Genomic DNA, 27,292 nt, shown 5'->3' on the forward strand with positions numbered 1-27,292 from the left:
TTATAATCGAAAATCCATTTTCAGCAATAGCCCACATGCGCATATAATTTAGCCTTGTTTTTCTTCCTTTCTAATAGTTGATTCTAAAACTTTACTTTTTTATTTGCTTAAAAGGCATACTATCCTTTTGACTGTGTCACTAATATTGCAACTAAAACCTGAGGACTTGATGTTTCAAAGCCTGAAAAATTGCAAACAATTATTACATTTTCATGATGATACCTTGTCCTAGAAAAAAAAAGCCCACAAAATTTGATTTCGGAATATTAAACGTTAACATCAGTAGATGTATAAAATCTATAAGCAATGATAGAGTATAATACAACAGTTATAAAAGTATTACCAAAAAGTTTAAATCTAATTAGTATTATTCAGTTCGTAAACTCGGTTAATACGTGATTACGTGTCAGTAACAGTGTACGCTACAAATCTGGAGGCTCAATCAATAAACTATACAGCCGTAATGTTGGAAGTAAACGCAAAAACCCTGCAAAGAAGCTAAATCATCATTGTATACAAATTGAAACTGGCTTGAAATGATCACATTACTTTAATAATTCAAGTCACATTTGATTTAAAATCTTAATAAGCATCAAGTATATAATAGAATAAACAACTGATATAGTATTTCATTTATTTTATTTAATTTAAACACATGCATTGATACAAGGAGGCATCCAATATGTATGCGTCACACCTTGTCATTCGATTTGTTTAAGGGCTGGAATACTAGCCGATCGCCCAAACCGAAGCATATGGTTTCCTTAAGGGCCACTCGCCGAGCCTTTCATCCAGATGTCTAATCCACAAGGCAGTGGAGCAACATTAGGAGATGCATTCCCATGGTAGACGGAGACCAACAATAGGTTCATACACCATTTATTCCTTCAGAACTCTGGAGCCCAAGTACACCATTGGTTTGGAGTCAGTGTTTTCCAACTCCCCTAGGTAGGTTCTCCATATCCTCCAACTCGGTCAAATCACCGAAAATTCGCTTTCTATCCTTTGAATTTCGTAAAAGAATACCCCTTTCGCGAGAAGGCAGTGAGTAAGACTTCCCTGAAAGTGGCTGTATACTCGAGGCTATTTGAGAGCATTTCGAGAGGGAGAGCGGACTCTCCCGACCCTTGGCCGTACCAGGGCATTTGTTACTTAATAATTACATGAAGTTCCTACATAATATATTCGAAAAAATCAAATCACGAAAACAACGCTGATGATATAAAAGATAAATTGTGAAACGACAGGACAAACAAAGAAATTCAACATTTATGAAAATATATAATGCACAAAATGATAGCTTCATGTACAATATTTTTTGAAAATTTTATTTTAAAATACTTGAATCAACTGAGCACCAGTACCAACAACAAGTACAAAACATTTGTTCTTATACTCTTTTGTATAAATACATAAAGATTGAATATTTATACTGGTTACAGATAAACTATGAGGATCACCTAAACCGCATAATAGAAAATATTTCGTTGCATTTAATTGGAAATCACATGATGAAGTTTTATTTAGACGCCATAGAATCACTCGTTGATCCGAAGCTAAACTTAAGAAGTAATATAAAAACTCGTTGGTCAATTCGAAATTAGGACATGTGGTAATTTTCACAACACTACTGAAATGTTTTACACACGAAGCGGACCACTGAGGATATGTTACATTAGATTTTGATGAATGACAGATATCCAAAGGAATCTGTGCAATACGAATACTACCATCATCCCCACCAACTACAATAATCGTTGAGATTGTATTACTGTCAGATAAAGTAACCTCTATTGTTGGCGAAGTTATACAATTAAAAGCCAATGGGTTTTGTATATGAAATGGTGGAATTGGTTGGCAGTTCAGCATCCAATGGTAGGCAGAGTTTAGACGAAGACCAAATAATCCGTCAATATCCTTGTCTTGTTGATACATATATGGTTCACTGGTACATTGGTGGTTATCAGTAAAACCATAACCTCTCAAAGGACACCATGGTATAATCCATCCATGTAATTCCCCACGAGAATTCGAAATAGCAAAAGAAATCTGATAGGAAGTGATTTGCAAAAGTTTTAAATCTAAACAACAACTGATGTGATTGTCTGATTTGTTAGTTGGTAATATCGTTGGATTGATTCGTTCGATTTCTGAGAATTTTGGATATTCCGTATTACTTCCAGACGATGGTTGAACATGAATCAATCTGAGGAAAACAATAGCATAGAAGTAGTTTGGATGTCATTAAGCGTTTTATACAATCTAACCAAAATGTGTTTTTTAAACAAGAAATCTAGAATGTTTACAGTACTGTGATAATTGCTTTTGTGACGATAACATAACTGTAAATACCTGCATATTATACGATATCAAATAGATATTTGACAACAGAGGGACTAACTACGACATCATGTTAACAAACTTAGGATGAATTTCAATTTTGAAAATGTCGGAATGAAAAAATCACATTGGTAGTCAGAGTTACGTGCTAATGGCTTGAGAGAATCCTAGTATGCTCGTAATTATGGATCATTTTTGATAACTATTATAAATATGGAATTAAAAAACTCAACTCCCAAATGGCTTAGCAGAGCGAGAGTCATTACTTACTAGTAGCTGTATATAGTTCTGCTCGTAGAAGTAGAAATAGTGGTTGGGGCATACTATTAGCTGTCAGCACGTAAAGAATCTCCTCTTCATCTATACCTTAATAATATTGTTGAAAATCTCTCAAACTATAGTCAACTATACAAACAGGAAAACTCAGTCAACAATCTACTTTTACTGTATCGAAACTTGGTAAAAACTTTTATGAAATATCAAAGGCTACTTGTAGAGAAAACACGTTGAATAAAATGGCTATTTTCATGTAGACCAAGAGTTTCAGTAAAGCCAGTCATTCTGCAAAAATAATACGAGGTCAGAATGACCGTCAACCTACTGTGTTGCTGAAAACATTCCAGAATATTCTAAACCATGAAAATGGTGCTGGAACAAGAGTCTTGTAGAAAATGTGGAGTATTTTGACAGAAATTAAGATTGGTTTACCTTAAACGTTGTACAATGAAGTTTTTATGACCGCAGCTCGTGTATCTACTGGTTAGTGTGTCAAAATCAGAAGAGGAAAATAATAAATCACTTACCGTACATATCCATCTGAACAACCTGCAATAACTAGTATATTATCGTCTAGTTGATCTCCTTGTCTAGGAACTTGAACACAATCTAAAGCCATTACACGTATATCACTTGATACAATAACATTTTTAAATTTAGCAGTTTTCAAATCATCATCGTGATCACTCCCATTATCCTGCTGAACAGTATCATTATCGTCAGAAACATTGCCAACCCGACAGTATTCATTATGTCGAATTTTCGTGGAACCTAAGAAGCCTGCTACTAGCGCGGGTTCATTTGATGATACTAAACGCCATAAACAAATTTGCCCACGACCACCAGCACTCAGCATGTAACGTTTAGAAACAGTTTCTTGGGTTGAATTTATATTATTAATAAGGATATAAGGTATATCTACGCAACGAACACTTGATATATGACCACGATGATGTTGTGGGAAACTGGAAATCGGTTCTGTGCAAGAAATAACATAACAAGAAGAAACGATGTAACTTTAAAAGATGTCGTTTACGTTAGCTATATCAAGGTATTAAAAAATAAGAATAAACTTTATTAAAGTTTAACTTTATATAGTTATAAGGATGCGAAATAAAGATTATCATCATTTAAGTTACACCGACTTAGAGATACTGCTGATTATTTGAGTGATAATTAGCTACGTTAATCATTAGTCCTATTCTAAATTTCTTAAATAATATAAATCGTATACATTTAACTTGTTTTGTTTGGAATATTAAACATTCCAATTGTGAAAATTAGAACAACACATATAAGCGAACAATTGTTTTCAATTAGATCGTCATCAGGCTTTACTATGATATACATGAATATTTGTACGAAAACGTTTTGTGTGACAAATTCTACAGTTGCTTATTATTAATTCTAATAATAATTGTTTTCTTGACTGCTCAATATTTACCATCATGTTGACACTGATACGATGGGCATTAAGTGAACCTAAGTGACCTATAAAACTCGTATCATAAAGTTATTTCTGTTCTAAATGACATTTTATTAATGTTTATTTTTTGTACGAAAATTTTCATTTATAGAGGTAGCATTATGTTAATAAAAAAGGCTGTCTCTTATAATCAGTTAATCTGACCTTTATAATCTGTTCGTTGGGGTGGGCTTACGTCAATAATCTGGATTTATGATCAATTATCGTTTGAGTACAATAATCGGATTCATTCCGGTGATCAATTGAACAATCACTAAACAATCATACAAGTCTATTATATCATTACCAAATTTTTAAACATACCACGTTGAAGTAGTAAACACTTCTATTGTACTTATTTACACCATTAAAGAGTTGAGACTTGGACAAATGTGAATAGACAAGAATGTTGAGAGATGGAGCTCCAAACCTTGACAACCAATATTGTGACACGATGGTTTCAATAGATATTTATTTATTTATTTATGTATTTACTTTAACACATAGATATTGGTACAAGGAGGCACCAAATACATATGAGCCACACAGATCTCATTTGATACGTGTGAGGGCTGTGATACCGCCCTGGTGCCCAAACCAAAGCAGATGGTTTTCCTAGGGGGTGGCACAACCGGAGCCTTCGACCTGAAGGTTTGATCCACAAGGCAGTGGAGCATCGTAAGGAGATGCAGATAACGTTATGAGATTGAGTATATTACATTACACGTTTGACGATTGTTCTTATACATTTCAATTCGAACAATCAAGTAATGTCTACAGTCCTCCCACTATAATTACAACTTATGATCACTCAATATATACATTATATAACGTGTTATTGTGAGATAACAAGAAATATATGAACCAAAGGCACAAAACAAAGAATGACAACTTTGTTGTGGTAGCAGAGGAAAATCAATATTTATTAGGAAAAAAAAACTTCAACATAACATGACTACTTTCTAGTGGATACTATCCATACCTGTGATAATTTATCACCAATTTACCTCATCTAACATAATGAAAGTATTATTTAATTATTTGAGTAAAAAAAACTTAAGTGAATGATAAGTAGGTTTACAGAGAAGTATCTACCATTTATACATGGATCAGTGCTCATCATTGGCAACGATATCTTCCAACTCGATATCAAAGTATCTTCTCCTCCAGCGAAACAATATAATTCAATGTGTTGATCATTTGAATCACCTTAACATATAACAACAACAAAATATAAACATATTAACAAACGGAGATTTTGTATCATTTGTGTTAGAGAGGAGAAAACATATAACTCAGTAATTTGGTTATAATTGTTAATTGAAGCAGATTAACTTGATGATACTGTAAATAGTGTACATACGTTAGGTTACTTATTAATTTATGTGAAGCATTGGCTGGTTCGATATATATTCTAATTCGACCATTGATCAGATAATTACATGTATAACGCAGTGTGGTTTCCACAGAGTTTTTGATTTATTTGTGGAACATGACAGATGCTCATCTACAGTCTTGCCTCCTCCCTTGTATTAAGCCAGACCAGTTCTTGTTCAGTTATAGCACGTAGTAAGGATTCAATTTTCTTGAAGTTATAACAAGTAGCCATACTAGTGTACTGTCAGGGTGAAACAGTTTAAATGTTACATTTTATGGAAAGAAATGTGATCTACAACATATTGATTAGCGGAGGGAATTAGAAAAGTCACTGGTTGAAAACTTAATAAAATATTTTTCTTTAAATATTAGTTATTCGGATAAACGCACCACATGACAGCAAGTCAACAATAATCGTAACTTCTGTGAAGAAATTTTAGAGATAGACAATAATACTACTTAGGAAGTAGGCAAAATTAAAAGTACGGAATTTATTTTCATCTTTTTCCTCTTATATAACTACATTTGTATGTGGTAAAATACTGTTAGAGCCATACAAGTTAAAGGAAGTTGGAGAAAAAATCAAGTAATGTAAAGAAACATAATAACAACAATGGGTTCACAATTATGAAAAAACCCCTATCATTCAGTGAACATTTATACTTCAATTCATTCTTCATTATGTTTATAAGAGAAACTACCTAATATTCTATAACAAAGAACCGACTCGTAACAATGAAGCTACTTATTTTTAATAGAAAACAGATTTATTCGATTGGAATCGTAATATAAAATAACTGTTTATCAATGTATAAAAATCAATGGTTTAAATAAACAGAAACTTATTATAAGCAAACATGGATAGTGGCTAGCAGTGGAATCCAGGACGCGCGTTTCGTCCTGTTTGGGACTCGTCAGCTGGATGTACCTGCATCTCAAAGTTGATGTTCACTCTGGGACTCGAACTTAGTACCGTTCGCTTCAAACACCATCGCGTTATCCACTTAGCTACTGAGTCCTGATAGCCACTTGCTTGTGCAATGGGGTGAAGTTTAATTCACTTGGTACTGTTTTACTTGAATCTTCCCACTGCTAGCCACTATCCATCTTTGCTTATAATGCTTGTAAACTAAGGCAATGTCGAGGCATACGCACAGTATGCACATATGCCAATAACAGACTGATCAATTTCAGTCCTAAAACATCAATGGGAAGATTCAAGTAAAACAATACCAAGTGAAGAAACTTATTATATTTATAATATTTTTTTTAAAAATTCTTTCATTCTTAAAGTGTATATTGAAATAGTTGTACTGTATACAAAACTGATATCTGGTAGCATGGTGTTTGCTACTTATATTGACATAAATAGTATATGATGTTAGTCGTGAACAGAAGGTCTGGCAGCAGAGAGACAAAAGGATCAAACAGTAAACAATGGAAACAGAATGCCATTTGTATGAAAATGCAAGAACAATGAAGTCTGAGTCATTTTGAGACAATTGGTGGACATTTTGCAAATTAAGCATTTACTTTATGATTGTTAGATTTTATTAACAAGTCCTGTAATTTTGTGTTAAATACATTCGGTTGTCCCCACTGGTGTTCTTGTTCACTACAGTAGGACACAACTTATTCGTATAAAAATCTGTCTCAATCACTTCGAACACTGCTTATTATAACCATAATCCACAAAAACGGTTGTTCGGCGTAGTATGCTAATTACTGAATAAAGATTCCAACTGTAACTCAGCAAGCATGTACATATTCATCTGTTACGTTATAAGTCATACATATCATATGAAATTATTGGGTTGATTAAACTTCGGCAATTGAAGATTAAATTAAATTCACGACTGATTGGTGACGTTACAAGTTTCTGCCGCATGATAATAAGTAATAACTAATGTAACAAACTGAAGGTTTCTGACTTGTCAACTGTAATTCAAGACTACGTCATGAGATTGTAAAACATATCAAACGACTTGTATTTAAGACAATATGTTTTTTTTAAAGTGTAGAATAAAACTAACCTTTAAGATAATTCTGAACACCGAATATGTCATTTTTATTGAGTAATAAACAAGTGTTAATTGTTTGACCATGAAGAGACGGCTGAAATATATTATTAAAAGGTTTTTGAGAACACAACACAGTAAAAAAATGCAAACAATTGACGATAACAACGTACACTATGCAACCAGTAGTCACTTCATTAAAGTTATGAAAAACCCCAGTATTAATCGTTTTTTCGGAAAAGCTTAAATAGAAGTTTACTGAGAAACTTCCAGGAATATTTATTGTATAAAGACTCAAGACACTATTTGAGTATTTAGATTACAGTAAGTACAGTTGAATTTGAATTTCCAACCTAATGGTTGAAGATAAAGTATAGAAACTACTAATTCTGAATTCTACTTTCAGGTAAAGTGACATCTAAATATTTATCAGCCTGAAAAAAGCCGAAACCTGAAGTTATGAAAAACTAATGAAGCTATATTTTAAGCTTAATTTCAGTATATTTCTACGATTGTAGGTGATTTTCCAGGTACAGGTTAATATTGTCAGCTTTGAGCTACATTATATATGTCAGATTTAGTGATATTACCCAGCTTTCCAGACTGAATTACGAATGGTGAAGTTGAAATTCGCAATCTATTGGCTGAAAGCCGAGTTACATACACAGCTGAGACCAACCATGCAGTCCCGAAAACGATCAAAATGTACCAAAATTACCCATGATTTGTATGATTAAGGAATCAGATTAAAAAAATAAATATATCGATTACTAACAATCACTTAGATTTACAGGAAACGCTAATTAGAGAAATGTATTTGACTTTCTGTGTGGGGGGGATTTGAGACAATTAGTAACACTTCTTGTAACTCATTAAGCTCAACCACCAAATACAGATTTGTGAATTCGGCTCTGAGATATACTTCATATATGAGGGCTGGTGATAGTAATAGGCTTTGGATGAATCGAAATAGACGGAACAAGACTTGAACCTGTAACCTAGTGGTTGGAACTAGAATACCCTTACAACTAAGTTACCACTACTTCATAGCACATGTCTATGAGCTGCAATTTTACGAATAGAGTCTGATAAATAAACCATGAGTAATATATTTCATGCTTACAGAGAAACATAAGCATGTCACACGACGAAAGTGAAATGTGTTATACTATAATTCAATATCAATATGACAGAACAGGAGCATTTGCAGTAAAATGACAAAGGATGTAGTTTCTTCTTAAAATATCTCGAAAACAGAACTTTTAACAAAAACATAAATTCCCTACATTCTTTAATTCAAAGCATCTACAAAACAATTGATAATCATGTTCAAGGAATGTCATATGAACAGAACTAATTTTGGATAAACCAATTAATACGGAAAGAAGATTAAAAAACAAATTCTTTATTCACAGTACAAATGTAAACGTGAAAACATAATAACACACTTACATTTAAATAAATAGGTTCGAAATTACAATTATTTGCTCTGTATGATAATATACAATTATGCGGGTCTGACCGAATTACAACTTTGCCTTTATTAATACTTGCAAAGACAGGACACAATGAACTGTTCTTCATTTCGATGGATTCATTATTATCAACAACAATGCCAGCATTGTAACTATAATTGCCATTTTCACAATTAGTCAGTTTATTTGTCTTTATAGTAGTACCATTGGGCAAAAACCAATCCCAATAATGATTACCACCACCACAATCGACAACGTAACAACCATCCTGACGTACTGGACAGGTAAACGACCAATCCAATTGGTTAGCTGCTTGTAAACACTGGTGATTTAGTGAGATAGCTTTGAAATACTTCTGTATTATAAAATATAAGCAGGAGAGAAAGTATGAAGGAAATGCTTTCATTGAGTTAATTACCAAGATAGAAATATGCGTTTTTAGTCAAATAAAAAATACTTGTGACACAAGTGAAGGATTTTGATGGCATTTTATTCTCTAAGGCGAATGCGTTAATCATGGACGCTATAAGTGCAATTGTTATACAAGCTGAAAAAACAATGGTAAAACAAAACAAGTCCGACATTATTTTGAAAGTAAATTGTTATAATGTTGAGAAGCTCTAAGTCAAACAAACCGGTAGCCCTATTCGGATTCGTCTGCACCGAGCACCCGTAAACTGCATGTGGACACGAGTTCAACATGATGAACAGAAAGAAAGTGAAGATTTGAGTCTGTAATAAGATGGATTGACAAATAAAGTATAACCTAACAAAGTATTAAACGTCTATTCTAACTATGAATACATGAATATAACCGTACCAAATTAAAAATTATATGGATACATTTCAATAATTGAATGTCCCTAGATTAAGTTACCAGCCAATAATAATATTAACTAAACCAGACTAGAATAGACAATTAGATGAAACCTATGACTTGGTTATTTCAAGTTATGTATCTTCACTAATTAACTAGATCTTAGTATTCATTCATAGGTAATACACATAAATTTAATAGAAGTCAGTAATTTAGTACCTAAGAATATAAAATGTAATTCTATAATGAATTCGTAAATTAAACCGTCTTAATACAAAAATTTTAATCAGTTATATTAAAATGCAAAATATAAACGGGACAACTTTTTAAGTATTTACAAAACAAAGCAACAGAAACCAATAATATTCTTACAGATTGAAACCCTAAAGCATAAATTTTGTTATCAATTGACCGATACAGTTTCTCAATCCATGTTATATGATCAGATCTTAAGATTGTTGCCAACAGATTTAATGAACCATTTGATTGAATGGACCAGTATTTAACATCACCGTATGTTCGACCACACGATAAGAGATGACAATCTGACTGTCCTTTAATCACAAGCATCGATGTACACCCACCAGATTTATGACATGATTTCAAAAACCATACGGGTGAATACATTTTAGTGCTTTCAATTAAAAACTGGATAAATAAAAGAGAGATGACACAATACGTATTTATTGATTAAATGGTAATAATGATGAGCGAAATGAAGCAACAGTGTAGATGAGATCGAAACATAAGGGAAACTGGAATAAACGTATGAATATGTAACAAAAGTACTTCTAAAATATAGTATTTCTATATATGAAAATGTTCATAGATATTTCTTTCCACAAAATAAACATATTTAACAAAGATCTTTATAGAAACTCAGACTTAAGAAGTTTGTAAGTGGTAAAGAAAACTTCTATGAGCTAGGTTAGTTAGGGAAGTTTGAATCATCTTCATCCTAACTGTTCACTTAGTAGCAACTAATATCATACTGTTAAATCCCTAATGCTGAAAGAATTTAATCGGCCCAGTTGTAATGTGGTCGCTAGTTTGGATGACTCGACAATATAGTGGATTGTTCCGATGTTACAAGTAATCACCCAGACGTCCAAGAACTACGCTTTGCATAAGTTTGCACTCGTAGGAGAGGTATGTCTATTATCTTGAGGGGAATGACGCACTCTCTATGTGATTCAAACTCATGCTACTCAGTGTTTTGTGGAATGTTTCTTCCGAGTTAATGGAAAATAGTAATTGACATTATCTTCGTCTTACTATACACGGAGAAGCATCAATAAAGCATATTAAGTTACCACAATTATATTCTACATTTTGTAGAATTCCAGTTGAACTGAGTATTTGACCTAGTGTACACGGTCACTAATGAATATAAGTGGTTTGATAGTCGAAAAGGATAATTTTGATAAAGATTTTACATGGGAATGTTTAAATCTAATAGAAATCGCGTTTCATCAGAAGTACATTTTGCTTACGCTAGAATACCGGGCAAGATTTATAACAACGATAAAAAGATAGTATCCAGCATTTTACTAATGTTTACAATGAAGAGTTTCATGCATTTTGGTGGTGTTAAACTCTTCGAGTTAGATGGTTAAATTTCGAAGTTTTCATTGTCATCTATTAGGTTAATAAATTACAATTTGCACCAATGATTACTAGTTGTTGTAATTGTTTCTACTAATCTCGTTGTTACATTCAGTGACTAAACTACTTGATCTCTAGTGCTGTAATAAACGAAAACTCAGGTACGGTAAACCGGTTTATTAATACGCGCAAAATTACACAGTACCTTGGTAAAATGTGAAAACCATACATTCGATACATCATTTTCACATCTTCCTTTAGTTGTCTTTTTATATATTCCATTATTCTTCTAATCATGTTGTTATTAGGATTATTTTCCGTCTTTCTTCGTGCTACATATTACTTATATTTTTGCACATAAGAGTGGTATATAAGATACTTTAACAGATGCATTCACCCTTTTATATTTCTCCGGGACTTGGATTACAATATTCCTTCATAAATAGTTTTTAATTCTTTCTCTAACTATTCTAGATCTTGGACTTTTTTAATATCAAAGATACTAGAACTATTGTGATTCTTGTGGTATCCACTTAATTACACTGACTTAATATGGATATTGAAGGTAACCTACATTTATTTAGTCAGATCATATGTCAATTACGACTGACTACTATTTTAAAAAAGTAGTTTGATATCAAGTTGATTTACATATTGATGAAATCTACAAAAAAAAAGTACACTTACATTTACAACGTAAGAATAAATTCCACCATCACGAGTACCAGTTACAAGAATTTGTTTATCACTTATTTCAGTGTTATTAAAATGAATAGGAATGAGTTCAGATGATGTATTTAACCATTTCATATTTTTTGAACTATTTGATCCTTGAATAATAGTGAATATTTTACCAAATGAAAGAGTATTTTCAACTTTTAATAAAGGTATAATGAACTTTAGAATAAGGGGAAAAACAAAACAACATAGGACAATTTAATTTCATGAATTTAATTCCAAAAATTTTTTAGACTCAATGAAGTTACTCATTGGTAATAGCGAAAAAAAAGACTACAGTTGGTCAGTTAGATATTGCTTGATGAAAAGCAGAAAATTATTTAGAAACTTCTTTAACTTGTTATTGACTTTATAGTGAATATTATCGAATTCTACTTATCATTGTTTAATCATATTATCCATAGCTCGCGTACAATAAGATACATCAACGATGTAAACGATTAAAAGGAATAAAAGAAATGATATATTATGTCTATCTTACTTACTAAAAAAAATTGTGAGTGTAATGAACAACAAATCCCCTAGTTCGATCATAATGGGTGAGGTAGTAGAATTCACTAATTGCATCACTTATCTGAGAAGTTTCACCAGCCCTGATAAGTTGGTGGCTGCTAAAATCTCGTCTTCGACTCGAAAATCTACCTTGGATTTTGCAAACTTTCGTCTATCTATTACAGGTCGAATATACTGGGTAGCAGTCTGTTTTATCTTGCTATATGATCGTTAAATATGGCCTTCAAAAGTACGGAATATTCAAAAGTTATTAATATGTGATATCTTTAAAGCATTCTTCGAGTATGGTGGAAAAACTAAGTGAGCAGTGCAGAAGTTAGACGACAGATACTAGGTTAAAAAAGCAAATTAAATTATGAAACTGGATAAATTTAAAACGTGGGAGAGTTACATTTTTGATCTGAGTTTTTATATAGTGACAATGATGAAGTAGCGCGATAAACAGCAAAATATCCACATATCAAAAATCTTATTTTTGGGTGACTAACGACCCTAGGTCTCACCTTATTGACATGGCTGATGATCCTGTCTGTTATGATAACCAAAGTATATTGGTTAGAACAGATGTTTCTTGAGAACCTACTAGTCGAAACAGATCAGTTAGAGAGTGGTAAAACTAAATCAGTGAATCTAATGTTCGAGGGCAAAATTGTACTGTTAACCGTACATGTATGTGGTGCCAAACGTGTTTCCCATAGATGATCATCTCGAGAGATGTCGCCTTCGTACTGTTAAAAGGTCGGTCTCAAAGCCTGCACATACCCACTAAATACATGGATTGTGAGATGGATGTAATATCACTAACATTTTTTTCTAAAATTTAGTTAGATCAGAAATTTCACACGAAATAGTCAAATATCACCTTCGACATATGCGCCGTTTTTTGTATCATAACATATATACTGACTTCCAATACACATCCTAATTATCAATTTCTTTCTCTCTCAAACTTTGACAAAGAGTAATGAAAAAATGAATTTACCGAATAAATCCTTACACACAAGAAAAAACGGTTGAATTTTTATAACAACCAACTGGGACTGTTTACACTCACCGCAAAATTAAGATTTTACCTCCTTTAAAGTTGAGTTACGATAATCATTAAAGTATCTAAAACTAGATTTAAAGCATAATGATAAATCTAGTTACTACGTAATTTATTATGTTTAGTTTTTAGATATATCTGTGGTGTATGCTACATATGTCTGCCGATATAAGTAGTAACACCACTCGGAAGTAGAAAACCTGGCAACAGCAGGCTAAGAAGATCGAGTTGAGGAGAATAGAAAAGAATTGTGAACTGGGAGAATCAAACAGAATGTGAAGGAAAATTGACAGGAGATTCGCAAATGTAGTATTCAGTGTATGGTTCTCATATTTAACCAAGATATTCTGTAATTTTGTATTTAACAATAAATTGGTTGTCCCACCTGTGTTCTCGTTCACAACATATCTATTTAACAATTCACTAATACATACTTATTGTAGTGAAATTAATAAATTTTGATTAGTTAAAACATGAAAGCATGGAGAGAATGGCGATTGCTTTTTCATCACATATTATTTACAATCGAAAGTGGATATATTTTAAAGGAAATAAACAAAAACTTACAGAATCACCGTTTGTTAGTCCAATTATTACATATGATGAATTGATCCATATAATTTTCATGATTTTATCGTTTATATTAACGATATCTAACCACTCCATGAAAGGTGAATCTATTTTTGCAATAAAAAGAAACAAAAAAGTTATAAAAGAAAACTATACAATTTATTCAATGAAAGTGTGGTCGTTATGTATCTGTCACGAGATATGACCGGCCAGGGTTCATTCCTAGGTTGACCCGTGGGAGTGCATTGGTGAAGTATCATACTAGGAAGAATTTATTATTTATTTAAACACATATGAATTGGTACAAGGAGGCACCAAATACATATGCGCCATACAAATCATTCGATTTGTGTGAGGGCTGGAATAATGTCCGAGGGCGCCCAAACCGAAGTAGGACTAAAAAGAAAAAGCTGTTTCAGTGCTTCCTGGTACCCCAAGTAAGATCAAGTTTTCAAGTCTCAAAATTCATAGTCAACTGATACCCGAACTAAGCTACGGGAAGTGAGAATCAATCATGATTCAGGTTTTTGTGAAGATCTTTAATTGGTCATTCACTACTCATCGGATACTAAACATGAGCATACCACCCTCTAAAATAACCTATTCATCAGACTCCAACAGGCACTGAGACTAATTTTCTGTATTTGGATTCAAAACGGTGGAGATTTGTAGCTCAAATGTATAATTTTAATGGAGCTTTGTTGTCTGAAGGCCTGAATTCAAAGGAAGGTCAAATAACTATATGATTTTAATAAGCGGCATTTCATTTAAAATTGTGTGTCCTACCGATAATTTTCATTGGAAGTGATATCAACTACCAGCGCCTATTTAACTTTTTATGGAAGAAACCCCAATAGCTCCCAACTTCTCAGGATATAATCACCAACTCAGAGATCCTTTGATTCTTCCTACCATGTTAAGTCATACATAGTTCTATTATCTAAATATTTCGAACAGCCGTGAGCTTTCAAACTAGTTATCCTTGTTGCTGAAACGTTGAAACAAGAAAACAAAGATCGATGCTTTTTCCGAAGGAAAATGTGACTCAGAAACAAAATGAAGGTTTTTGCGCAAGCGCTTCACACCAAAATTGTTTTACGAGGTTTATGTATGTTATTAAAGTATCATTCCGAGGTTATGAGCTCGAGAATAAACCAATTATTCAAAATCTACTCATAATCATCAAAATCCATTGAGATTATCATTTGAAAATACAGATTATCAAGGTGCCATAAATTAACACGATAAGATTGGGGAGTCATTCGTATGGCATATCACATAACCGAAAAGCAATACTTACCTTCAAGTAACCTAACCAGTAAAAGATAGCCATATATATTCCCGATTATCACGTGGGATCGATCCAGACTTGTACAACACGTCAAGTAGCCGCCTAAAAACGAGACCATAGAGCGATTAGGTTTTTCCGAAAATTCAGTGTTTGCATCTTCGAAATTTCGATGAATCTTGGGAAATACTTGTCGAACGATTGGGTCATTTAGATAGAAATATGTATAGATAAGCCTGTGAAAAGTATCAAATATTCCCAGGATAATTCCAACTGTTTGAACATATAGCATATCGAAATAAAATAATGGAAAAAACACCATATATAGTCTGCATAACGAAGAAACGTTTATACATTATTTCATAATTATCATTAGTTTTTTAAATGAGGCTAACTTAAAGTCTCTCCAAATATATAATTTTGTAAATGATTTTAAGAGTCTATAAGTAACTAATGAAATGATAATAATTACAAGTCCAATATATATATATATATATATATATATATATATATATATATATATATTCGAAATCCATTCTCGTATTCGGCTTATTTAATTCCGTTATTCACTAACGCGGATTAAGTCGATAAATATATACGAGGATTGGCAGAGTCTTTTGGTAGCACTAAGCAACAATTCCAGAATGTTTGGAATGCGCTTCTCTCCCTCTAAATGCAAGTTGTTGCTTCAGGACTGGTCTGCGTCAACACCTGAACTAAGGATAGGGAGTGAAGTAGTCGAACGCGTCGACAACTTCACTTATCTTGGAAGTCTGATCAGCCCTAATGGGTTGGTATCGGACAAAATCTCAGCACGGATTCGAAAAGCTCGTTTGGTTTTGCTAACTTACGTCACCTTTGGCGAAGGCGAGATATCCGTCTATCAATAAAAGGACGAGTATACTGCGCAGCAGTTCGTTCCGTTCTACTTTACGGCAGCGAAACATGGCCTTTAAGAGTAGAATATACTCGTAAGCTACTAGTATTTGACCACAGATGTCTTAGAAATATTGCTGGCGTCTGCTGGGATCACTGGGTAAGTAATAGTGAGGTTAGACGCAGGGTATTAGGGAATGATGGTAAATCAGTTGATGAGGTTATGAATCTTCATCGACTGAGATGGTTGGGCCACGTGTTACGTATGCCTGAACACCGATTACCACGACGTGCAATGCTAACCGGTGTTAGAGGTGGTTGGAAGAGAATTAGGGGCGGCCAAACCAAAACGTGGCATCAGTGCTTGAAGACACTAACTTCTAGTCTGAGCCATGTTGGTAGATGCAGACTACTTGGTTGGGATCCGCGTGACTATCGTAACCAATGGTTGGAGACTCTTGGTGACATGGCTCAGAATCGATCACAATGGCGTAGGTGTATACACTCTTTGTCTTCCCTTAAACTAAGAGATTAAAATCACCTCATATCTTTCTTTCTACTAACTAATTCTTTCTTCCTGTACGGTATCCTTATATGCAATCTTCCTCCTATATATTACCACCTTTGACCTAACCACTGCTATGAATCCGGTGTTCATCTTGCTGTGCTAGCGCGCTATGGCAACCTGGACCGATGCATATATGTGCCTGGTCCTACGTTGTAGCTGACTGACTGACTGACTATATCGGTCGGTATATTTCAATAACGATCAATCATACGATCCAATTGGAGTCAGATCACGGGCCACTAAAACCTTACTGATGAATGTCAACTTGTACTGAAACCCACGTTAATGGCTTCCTGTCGACTTCTTCCAGCCACCTAGCATGAGAATAGGTGTCTTAAATACGAATCAAATCTAAGCAAAGGAAAACTATGAAAGGAGCAGCTGTGGGTAGCACCACTTTTATTTCTCAATGGTAACTGCAAATGAAACTGGAATGTTACTATTGCACACAACCAATTATAAGTTACTCCATCCGGATAATAAAAAAGGAAAACTCATTGGTAACCCACCCTAAATTTGTTACGTAGAACAGACGACCACATGAACCAAAAAATAGAACACGTGCAAAATCTTTTTCTTTGAAGTTGAAAGAGACCTAGAAAAACAAATGTTGACAGAAACAAACTGTAAACTTGCTTGATGTAGTTTGGTAGTACAGTAAGTTAGTGATCAGCAACGTAGAACCTGGTGTGCATATATGCATCAGTCTAAATTCCTATATCAATTTGAATTGGTTGTACATAGACCTACAACTCTAAATTACGTTGCATTGTAGTTTTTCCTAGTTTTACTTTGTCTGAACAGAAAAAAATCAGTTGCCACGCCTTATCAGTGAAAATGAGGAAACGACCTGGTAGCTTCCATCACTAATGTACTGACCCAGTTTTTTGGAATAAGCTTTTTTATACCTGGTCTGTGAAATCTTTGATGGGAAAGTTCTACATATCCTTAACACTTTTCGATACGATTAGAATAGTTTGTAAAATGAGAGTGTTCTTCTAGAAAGGAAGTAGGATAAAAGTATATTAAGTCCATTAATCATGGTACTGAGTTCAATGTGCATGAATGTGTATTCTATCAAATTAGGGGGAATATCCACCCAGCCAATGCCACAGCTCATACATCGTTACATGTATTAGATGAACAAATTATATATATTCATGATCTCCGTATATTAAGATTCGATTTTGATAAACCTTCCTACACATTGAAGCATTTTAGTCTGAACAGTGTCTGGTTAATAATTAAGAAGGCACATTGTAAACTGGACCGAATCCGGGGAACATTTTATTCTTTAAATTCAATCTAGGATCGCTTAATATTAAACATACAAATAACTTACATGTTTATATACCAAGTTATAAGTTACAATGAGCGTATAACTATTTAAGGACAATAGTACTAACTTGTTGCCCAGATCAGACTACATGGAATGAGTCTGAACCTCTGAAGCACAATGCTATTCATAAATGTATGTCACAATTCAGCGATAATATGGACAATGTGATATAAAGGCTATTAAAAACCAGAAGAAAAGAATAAACACATTTAAACCCCTATCGTTCAATATAAATTGTTTCTTAAACAAGAATACGTGAATCAGTAGTGTAGTGACGTACAAAATATCATTACCTGCTGGGAACGCGGAGATGTTATCTTCGTTTCATGTGAATCTATCATCAACTCTTTAGTGTTATTCGTTGTAAGTTCATGGTATGGTATTATTATACATTCAGATTTATCACAATCATTACGATAGTTTGTAAGTTCACGAATACATATGGCACCATCATTCCCACCAGTTGCCTTAAGAAAAAAATCACACGATAAATAATAGAACTGGACTAATTCAGGAGAATTAATTGTAATCACTGTTTAATGTAGTGAAGAGACTAACAAATAACTTTCCTGAGGATTCAATCATAAAGTGACTACTAATAAATCATAGCACTACAACATATCAATACATACTAATATGCAAAAAATGCTTTACCCTTAAATTCACAAAAGCTAAACCCATTAAATTATAAAAATTACATCGTATGGCTAGTGAAATATAAGTATCTTCAAAAACTGTAAAATAATTATAATTTTAAGACATATGGGTTCATAGAACTAAACTACACTTTTTGTTTGAGAACAAAGCTATCTAGTTGACAAAAAAAGATGCAGCACGCTTCGGCCTTGTAAATAAATGGTCAGGCTCTGAAGAAAAATTCAGTAATCAATGAAAAAGATTTGTTAACGCTCCATTGTGGATAAATTTTGAACTTGAAGAAGTTGTACATTCTAGTGTTTAGTACAATTAAGAATCAAAAATATAAAAAACTTTTACGTACGCATTAGTATGAAGCTATAAAAAAGTACATTACATCAATATAACAATTTACCAATAAGACAAACTCCGAGTTATCTGTATTGTCGCTCCAAACACTACAACACCAAACATTTTGTCCACGATGAATATTTCGCCAGACATTAGGGTGTGATATTTTGTTCCATTGATAATAAACAACACGGCAATCCTAAAAAGAGTACACCGATTCTTTTTAGATTCAGAATATTAAAAAAATTGGCTGGGAATTGATAAAATAAACTGATCACGTAAATAAGTATATCTCAATCAACTTTGTCGTTACAAACTAAAATCATGTGTATTTTCACTTAGTAACCTATGAAAATGATTGTACAAAGACTTTGCTACAAAGATTACACTACGTAGATGCAGATTTAAATCACAAACTTATAAACAAAAAATGAACAAATTAAAAACCGCTACAAAACAGTCTAAAAACTAATAACTTACCCACGAAAAGAAATCTACATCACGAACAGTCAGGATTTGATATGGGCATATCAAAGATGTTAGTAGCTAACATTACTCAAATCAACCAGCAAAAATAACCTTTTGTGGTTTACCTATGTCTTTTAGTCATATGAATCCAGGAAAGTGAAATAAACACTAGTCGACATGATGCCACTTTTTCCAGTAGTAAAAAATGAAAAAAACATTTCCGGTTACTTTTACCGATGAATGAAAGATTAGGATTTCCTTTGAATCAAACAACTACGAACAAAGTGGAGAGATATTTAGTAAATTCCAGGCTTCAAATTTCTGAAATATCTGTGGTCTTATTTCCCCTGTTGCTCAGCTTCGTAAATTTTGGCTACTCATAAAAATCCTAGATGTAATGCTTTGCAAACCAACATCAAAACAACTCTAAATTCATCATACCTTGAACTCACTTGGTGTTGTTTACTAGTACCTTCCCGCCGTTATTTAGGATTGCAATTAATCAGTCTCTTGTTAGCACATGTGCATCCTGTGAAACACGCGTCCTGGATTCCACTGCTAGCCACTATCCATCTTTTTATTATACTTTGGTCGACAGAAAAGTTATTGCCTTAGACACATTTTTGATTCATATATCTTACGGATAACATGTGTAACTGAAGAATAGTCCAGAAACAACTTCATTAAAACTTCTGCTGATATGATTTGCAAGGTCTTCATGAGATGAGTATATAGAAGAACCTTAAAGTAATTCCGCTTCCATTAGAACCACAGGATATCAAGAGTAATATATAATTATAACTACTTTTCTAGAAACGATTTATTTATCAACTAGCCGTACCTTTAGGTTATGGATATCATATTCTGTACCTCGAGACTTTAAAAACATTTATTTACTTGAACACAAACATTAGTACAAGGTGGCACCAGATACATGTGCACCACACAATAAAAGAGGTCGTGAAAAAATAGATAATGGAGTGTGAGTATAGTAAAAGAGCAACAATGAACAGAAACATTACTTATGATACTATGACTATCTTATGTTACCAGATGAACTACTGTTAGGTTACTAGGTTACTAGACAAGCTATTTCAAGTTTTAGAAAAACTCATGAGGCAAATATGTGCGACCATCGCAAAACACAAATAAACCATATTTTAAAGGTTATTTGGTAATTGAGTAGTATGTGACTTGAAGTTAAATAGAACAAATCATTTCAAATATTATACGGGGTTACGAATACTTACTTCTCCAGTGGCTACTATTCCCCAATCACCGACACGAACACACCATATCCTAGATTCAAATATTACACTGTCGTCGAAAATGCTGCCTGCCTTTAAATTGTACACTAATTCCCAAAAGCCGAAATCCTTCACACCTCCATTTGACTCGACTGAAGTCGACCAAACAGAGATGCTACGATCTTCAGCACATGAGACCAGACGGAATGACTTTTTAGACGATGACTGTTCACTAGCTAAACAACAGAAATCGAGAGAAAATATCACGCCCTTTTTATTAGTGACAGAATTGTGAGGTTCAACGAAATTTAGAGAATTTAACTGTAAAAAAATCCGGTATACATCATCCATCTTACCTTTTGTGCGCACAGACTTAAGCTCGGAGCCACAGAAGATTGTGTAACATTGTTGTTTGGGATTTTAAAGATGTGAATATTTCCAAAAGTAGATCCGCAAAATACTAAAGCTTTATTAACTGGTGAAGACAATAATGAAGAGGTTGGAGATGAGTACTGAAATATATGACCTGTGTAACTAATATCAACATAAGAATAGTTCCAAGAAAGCTATGACCACTCACCAAGCACTCGTTTGAAGGTGAACACAAGTGACATCAACGTTATTACTATTTTTATTAAAATCCCATGACAATTTGATGACCTGGAATAAACCATGACTGGAAAGAGTTTGTAGGTAAAGTGATAATTCATTTGAGATAATTTTACAGTATACAACATTATCACAATGATAATCTTCAAATATTAGCGATAAATTGGAAGATGACAGATCGAATCCGAGGACAGTGACAAATCTATTTCCAAAAGTGCACAAGATATAACTGTTACGTCTGGAATCTATGGTCAAATATTGGTATTGAAACTGGTTTAAATTAGAAAGTACCTGGTATTGTCTCTATGTTGTGCATTATGACGAAACGCCTCAACAAATATTTACACAGCACTGATTTTTTGTGTATGTTGTATATGTTCAATACGTTCGCGGAGCCTACAGCCAACAAACTTTCTGAAATATAGGATAAAGCAGTAATTGGGCAATGCTGCCAAATAGTTTCCAAGCTTTTATATGTCATTTTTCTTTAATAACTACGTCCTGCTTTCTACAAAACCTGAAACGAAGTTGCGAGAAAAACATTCATTACAACACAACAATAACAGTACCACAGCTGTAGAATAAAGTGAATACACCAAAGGATTTTTCTGTCGACAACCAATTTACACCAATCAAAGAACCATTAAAAATGTTCATGATCTGTAGGTATATTTATTCTATCTATTCCGATAATCGAAAGAAGCGAAATATATAAGCACGGGAATGACAGGTAAGTGATTCCTAAGTTTAGCATCTAAACACTCCATAATACAGAAAACTTAGTTCCAGTTTATAACTCTTACTACTATAAAGGATTACTGAATGTCTGCATGACAAAAACACTACTTTGGAAAGCTGAGTGAAAACTTCGTGACAAACTACATCTATTCATTACATTCTAACCAACATGCAGCTGCAACTACTTATGATAAGTATGTGAATATATGCATACACACACAAATATACACAATTAAGATGCCATAAGAGCTAAACCAGCATCAATGGCCAAGTTCGTGTTACATGTTGTACCCAGTAGTTAGTGGAATCTTTATATTAGGTATTTATGAATGAATGTGATATTTGAAAAACACTGTAAGGGAATAAGGAATGACAGTTTTACATTAAAAATAAGTCTAGGGAAGCTACCAGTAAACTACATAGTTAATCGTGACAGTCTAAGAATCACAACCCATTTTCATAAAGAACAACGTTATTATGACAGCCCCTTACCGTAAATCAGTTCAATACCTTTTATCACAAAAGCTTTAGTGGCGGCTAGTGTCAGAAAGGAATAAGCGACGTTTTTGCTTTGAATGGAGTTATTGTTGTCAGTGAGTTAGAAATTTAGTCTATATGTCAGGTTATTTAAGGGGGTCGATGTATGACACTGCCAAAATGATCACTCACAGGACACGAGATGTGAACGAACTGACAGTATTTGTGATAAGTGGAAATTGAGCTGACAGTTCGCTAGTTTGTAAAGCACCTAGGTACAGAACCATGGAGTATGAGTTTGAGAGTGATTACATAACACATGGATTTTTGCTAATATTGTGAAGTAATCTTATACTAATAACATGTTCCCGCGAAGTCCTAGTACGTACTAAAGTACTACAGTGTGATCTCACTTGAGGTGAAGAAAAAGAAGGGAATGCCTTACGTTTTGTGAGTTCCTTAATCTTATTTCCTTTTTATAGCACTTATATTGAAAATGTAAACGGAAACCCTTCTAAAGACAAGAGAATGAAGCTGGAGAAAACATTTGGGAACAGACATTTCATAAATCATATGCCCATGTATGCGAACACAGCTTTTAAAAATGTAACTCCCGTATATTGAAAGTAAAATTAACTTCCCATCAGCGGAAACTTTACCGATTTCGAAGGAGCTCTATAAGAAATTTTACGGAAGTTTCCGAGAAAATGAAATTATAAGCACCAAAATTTCTTCTGCCTTAGAGGTTTTCCTTGAAATAAGCTGAAATTCAATCGGAGCCCCTGAATGTAGTGAAACTTTCAAGGTTTCCCCTAATACTTTCACATGATTTACATTAAATTTACATAAACATTGTGAAATCTAATCAATTTCATTAAGTTTCGTAGTATAGCTGATGCGGTGAGACCAGTTTATGGACGACCTTCGAGCGACGTTAGAGTCACCTTGAGAGTGTCAACCTACTTACTAGGGCTAAATGAGGATTACAAGCATATCGAGGAATAAAGACAATTATTTGCAGTTAATGATAAGGGTTGGGATTTACACCCGTTATCCTAAGTTTTATTGGTTCGTCCATAAATTATAGACTCACCTTCTCCACCGCGTTACATTGTAGCGGTAAATAAATCCACAAAATAAATAGCTCTGTAAGTCTTCGACATTAGATGCTGACCACATTAGTTTTAATGGATTGATCTAGCTGAAGTCGCTCGGTCATGCAGCCGCAAAAGATCACGAGTGAGAATATCGTGCTCAAATCCCCTGTAATCGCTAGCCAGATTAGATCAGTCGATCCTCGAAACAAACGACTTGTGTCCCTTATGAAAATCTTCCCCCAATTGTCTTCACAGGGTACAATGTGGGACTATAGGCCGCAGAGAGCTTGAACACCAGTTCAAATCGCACTAAAGATTCAGGAAGCGCTAATCTCATACTTCAATAAATACGATGGCAGTGATGTCACAGGTATTCAGTGTTTGACAACGCTTCTACCAGTAACACCTTCTAATATATTTCGTTCCCACCAAGAGAAATCAAAAGACAGAGTCGAGGAGATCGGAAGAGTATATTTGGCGATGACCAATATATCGGAATTCTCTGATCTAATCTGGCTAGCGATTGCGGTTGATGTTGAGCACGGCGTTACCACACGTGATCTGGTGCGGATGCCTGACCGAGCGTCTTCAGCTAGATGAGTCCACTAAAACATATGGTCAGCATCCAATGTCGAAAACTTACAGTGCTATTTATTTTGGGGATTTATTTACCGCTACAGATCACTCCCCCTAGTGGGGCAGTGACGACCCTAAGACGTGGCCAGCCAGAAGTTTAAACCCAACGAGTTTGTCGTTGGTAAACACTCTTCTGATAGCTTACTAAGTGTAGCAGCGTCTGGTCGTCTTTCCTTACTATATGGGACCGAGGTACAACATAGTAAAAAAAGAAAGAGTTACAACGAAAATTTCGACTCCTCGTAAACTGCATCGTTCTTTTCCAGTCGTCCTGGAAAAGAAAAAAGAAAGTGTAAGTGCATGTCGAAATACACTCGTATGTGCGTAAAAACACAATGTCGGCGAAAAAATGGAAAATATACTCAAGCACACGTAATAGCGTTAAAAAAATGTTTTTTATGTTTTGTTTTTTTTTAAATAAAAATATAAATATATAGGCATAATAAAATGGTCTTTTTTTAAAAAAATTATGTATCGTTAAAAAGAAAGATCGGGATAATATAAAATGTCGAGTAGTGCCTTACGTGCAGTAGTCGTTTAAATGTTCTGGAAATCTTACTCTTCTTCCAGAACGCGTCGTTTTAGGTTTATTTTCAGATACATTCGGAGTATCATCGCTAGTGTTGGTTGTCGGTTGAGGTATTATGAGTGTAGGAGTCGTGTTGTGCGATTGTACCGAAGGAAAGTCGACGTGAATGGGATTTCCTTCTAAATACGCTGCTTTTAAGCGATCTATGCTGATGCTATCGTTGGTTCCGTTCTTATCGACTATATAGTACTTAGGTTCACGTTGAAGAACTTTGAAGGGTCCTTCGTATGCTGATTCGAATGGTCGTCGATGCGAGTCTCGACGAACGAAAACGTGTGTACTATATCGTAAGTCAGGTTGAACGAAAACATCAGTTGATTGAGGTCGAGTGGAAGCAGGTTTAACTGAACGCATCGCGTTTGTAAGCCTGTTCGTGTAGGAGGTTAGATCCATGTTCATTGAAGAGGACGAAGGATCCACGAATTCTCCTGGAAGTCGAAGTGTCGCTCCATAAACGAGTTGAGACGCAGTGTATCCAATGTCAGCTTTCACTGCATTGCGGATACCTAGTAAGACGAGTGGAAGAGCGTCGGTCCACTGTGTAACGTTTGCAGCTGATAGTGAAGCCTTAAGTTGTCGGTGAAAACGTTCTACCAACCCGTTTGCTTGTGGGTGGTAGGCAGTCGTTCGGAAGCGAGTGGTTCCTAAGTGAGCGGTTTATGGTCCGTGAAAAGAGTGAATTCACGGCCTTCGATATAGTGTTGGAAATGCCGTACAGCACAATACATAGCTAGGAGTTCCCTACCGAATGTGCTGTACCTCGATTCGGTGTCTAGCAACCTTCTAGAGAAAAATTCCAAGGGTTGCCAAGAGTTGTTAACCCATTGTTGTAAGACTCCTCCGATTGCCGAGTCGGATGCGTCTACTGCGATGCTAGTGGGTGCTCGGGTGTCCTGGTGTGCAAGCATTGTTGCTTTAGCGATCAGTTCCTTAACTGTGGAGAATGCTTTTCGTGCGGTGTCGTCCAAATTGATGGATTTCGCATTTCCACGAAGTTGGTCGGTCAGAGGTTTCATAAGTAATGCGCATTTGGGTATGAAACGTCTATAGAAACTTACCAGGCCGTTAACCGTGTGTAATTGCTTGACGGTGGTCGGTTCTGGGTAATCCAGAATGGCCGCCACTTTGGTCCTAAGAGGTCGAATGCCTTGAACATCGATAGTGTGTCCCAGAAAGTCTAACGAGTCGGTTCCGAATTGGCATTTCTGAACGTTTACAGTAATGCCATGTTTTTGAAGTCGTTCGAAAACAAGATCCAGATGCTTGAGATGTGTTTCTCTGTCCGGACTTGCGATTAGACAGTCATCAACATACGCGTGTACGAAGTTGAGACCTCGAAAAACGTCGTCTATGAATCTTTGGAATGTTTGAGCAGCATTCCTTAGACCGAAAGGCATTCGCGAAAATTCATAGAGTCCGAAAGGAGTTATGATAGCTGTTTTCGGTATGTCGTCAGTAACCATAGGGATTTGGTTATACGCTTTAACCAAGTCGATTTTCGAAAAGACAGTTGTACCTTTCAAGGTAGCTGTCAAATCGTGAATGTGAGGCAACGGGTAACGATCGGGAATGGTTTTCGCGTTCAAACGCCGATAGTCACCAGTTGGACGCCAATCGTTGCTGTCCTTTTTAGGGACCATGTGCAACGGAGATGCATATGGGCTACTTGACGGTCGTATGATTCCTAAGTCTATCATATGGTCGAATTCGCTTTTCGCTAACCTTAGCTTTTCAGGAGCTAGTCGTCGTGCTTTAGAAAATACAGGTGGTCCTGTAGTCGTGATGTGATGTGTAACATTGCTGGTTACACACGGTAGTTTCGGTTGAGTTTGTTGTATCCCAGGGTACTTATCGAGTAGTGGTTGATAGAGTGGGTCTATCATATGTCTAACTGTGACTGGGGATACTCTACAACCAGTAAAGGAAGTTACGCAAACGGACAAATTAGTGTTTCCGTCTACTAGCCTCCGTTTGCGCGTGTCGATGATCAGATTATGGTGTTGTAGAAGATCCATACCAATGATTGGCATAGAAACATCTGCAACAACGAAAATCCAGTGTATGGGTTTGCGTAAACCCACGTTAAGGTAAACGTACCTTTTGCCATACGTAGTGATCGGTTTTCCGTTTGCCG

The 27,292-nt window shown here is 34.7% G+C and overlaps 1 protein-coding gene across 3 annotated transcripts; it reads right to left on the reverse strand.

Annotated features, from left to right (window-relative positions):
* Positions 1 to 403: 403 nt before the first annotated feature.
* MS3_00006666 (uncharacterized protein) lies at positions 404 to 26,258 on the reverse strand. 3 transcript variants are annotated; one of them, XM_051214870.1, is made up of 16 exons: positions 21,913 to 23,947; positions 21,593 to 21,866; positions 21,369 to 21,546; positions 21,016 to 21,282; positions 19,362 to 19,496; positions 18,604 to 18,777; positions 17,481 to 17,566; positions 15,540 to 15,763; positions 14,237 to 14,346; positions 12,061 to 12,270; positions 10,141 to 10,416; positions 8,929 to 9,306; positions 7,492 to 7,573; positions 5,177 to 5,290; positions 3,144 to 3,594; positions 404 to 2,206 (listed from the first exon to the last, which is right to left on the reverse strand). In XM_051214870.1, the coding sequence occupies exons 1-16, from the start codon at positions 22,100 to 22,102 to the stop codon at positions 1,333 to 1,335; spliced, it is 4,023 nt and encodes a 1,340-aa protein (XP_051068051.1). In that variant the 5' UTR covers positions 22,103 to 23,947; the 3' UTR covers positions 404 to 1,332. The 3 variants fall into 3 exon arrangements, with proteins under 3 accessions (XP_051068051.1, XP_051068052.1, XP_051068053.1); XM_051214871.1 differs by lacking the exons at positions 404 to 2,206; positions 3,144 to 3,594; positions 5,177 to 5,290; ... (2 more) ...; positions 10,141 to 10,416; positions 12,061 to 12,270 and adding an exon at positions 26,217 to 26,258 and having other exon boundaries at positions 12,385 to 14,346; positions 15,540 to 15,800; positions 21,913 to 22,138; XM_051214872.1 differs by lacking the exons at positions 404 to 2,206; positions 3,144 to 3,594; positions 5,177 to 5,290; ... (4 more) ...; positions 14,237 to 14,346; positions 15,540 to 15,763 and having other exon boundaries at positions 16,945 to 19,496; positions 21,016 to 21,248.
* Positions 26,259 to 27,292: the final 1,034 nt, after the last annotated feature.

This window comes from Schistosoma haematobium, chromosome 2 (genome assembly GCF_000699445.3).
Source record: "Schistosoma haematobium chromosome 2, whole genome shotgun sequence".
In the NCBI taxonomy this organism is placed as follows: Eukaryota; Metazoa; Platyhelminthes; class Trematoda; order Strigeidida; family Schistosomatidae; genus Schistosoma; species Schistosoma haematobium.

Bases quoted from the DNA above. Each gene is read 5' to 3' on its own strand.
- MS3_00006666 (XM_051214870.1), bottom strand. From the start codon at position 22,102: ATGACATATAAAAGCTTGGAAACTATTTGGCAGCATTGCCCAATTACT. The intron at 19,497-21,015 runs GTAAGTATTCGT...TACTCTTTTTAG, and splicing joins GAATAGTAGCCACTGGAGAA to GATTGCCGTGTTGTTTATTA. The intron at 2,207-3,143 runs GTAAGTGATTTA...TGTTTTCCTCAG, and splicing joins TGTTCAGATGGATATGTACG to ATTGATTCATGTTCAACCAT.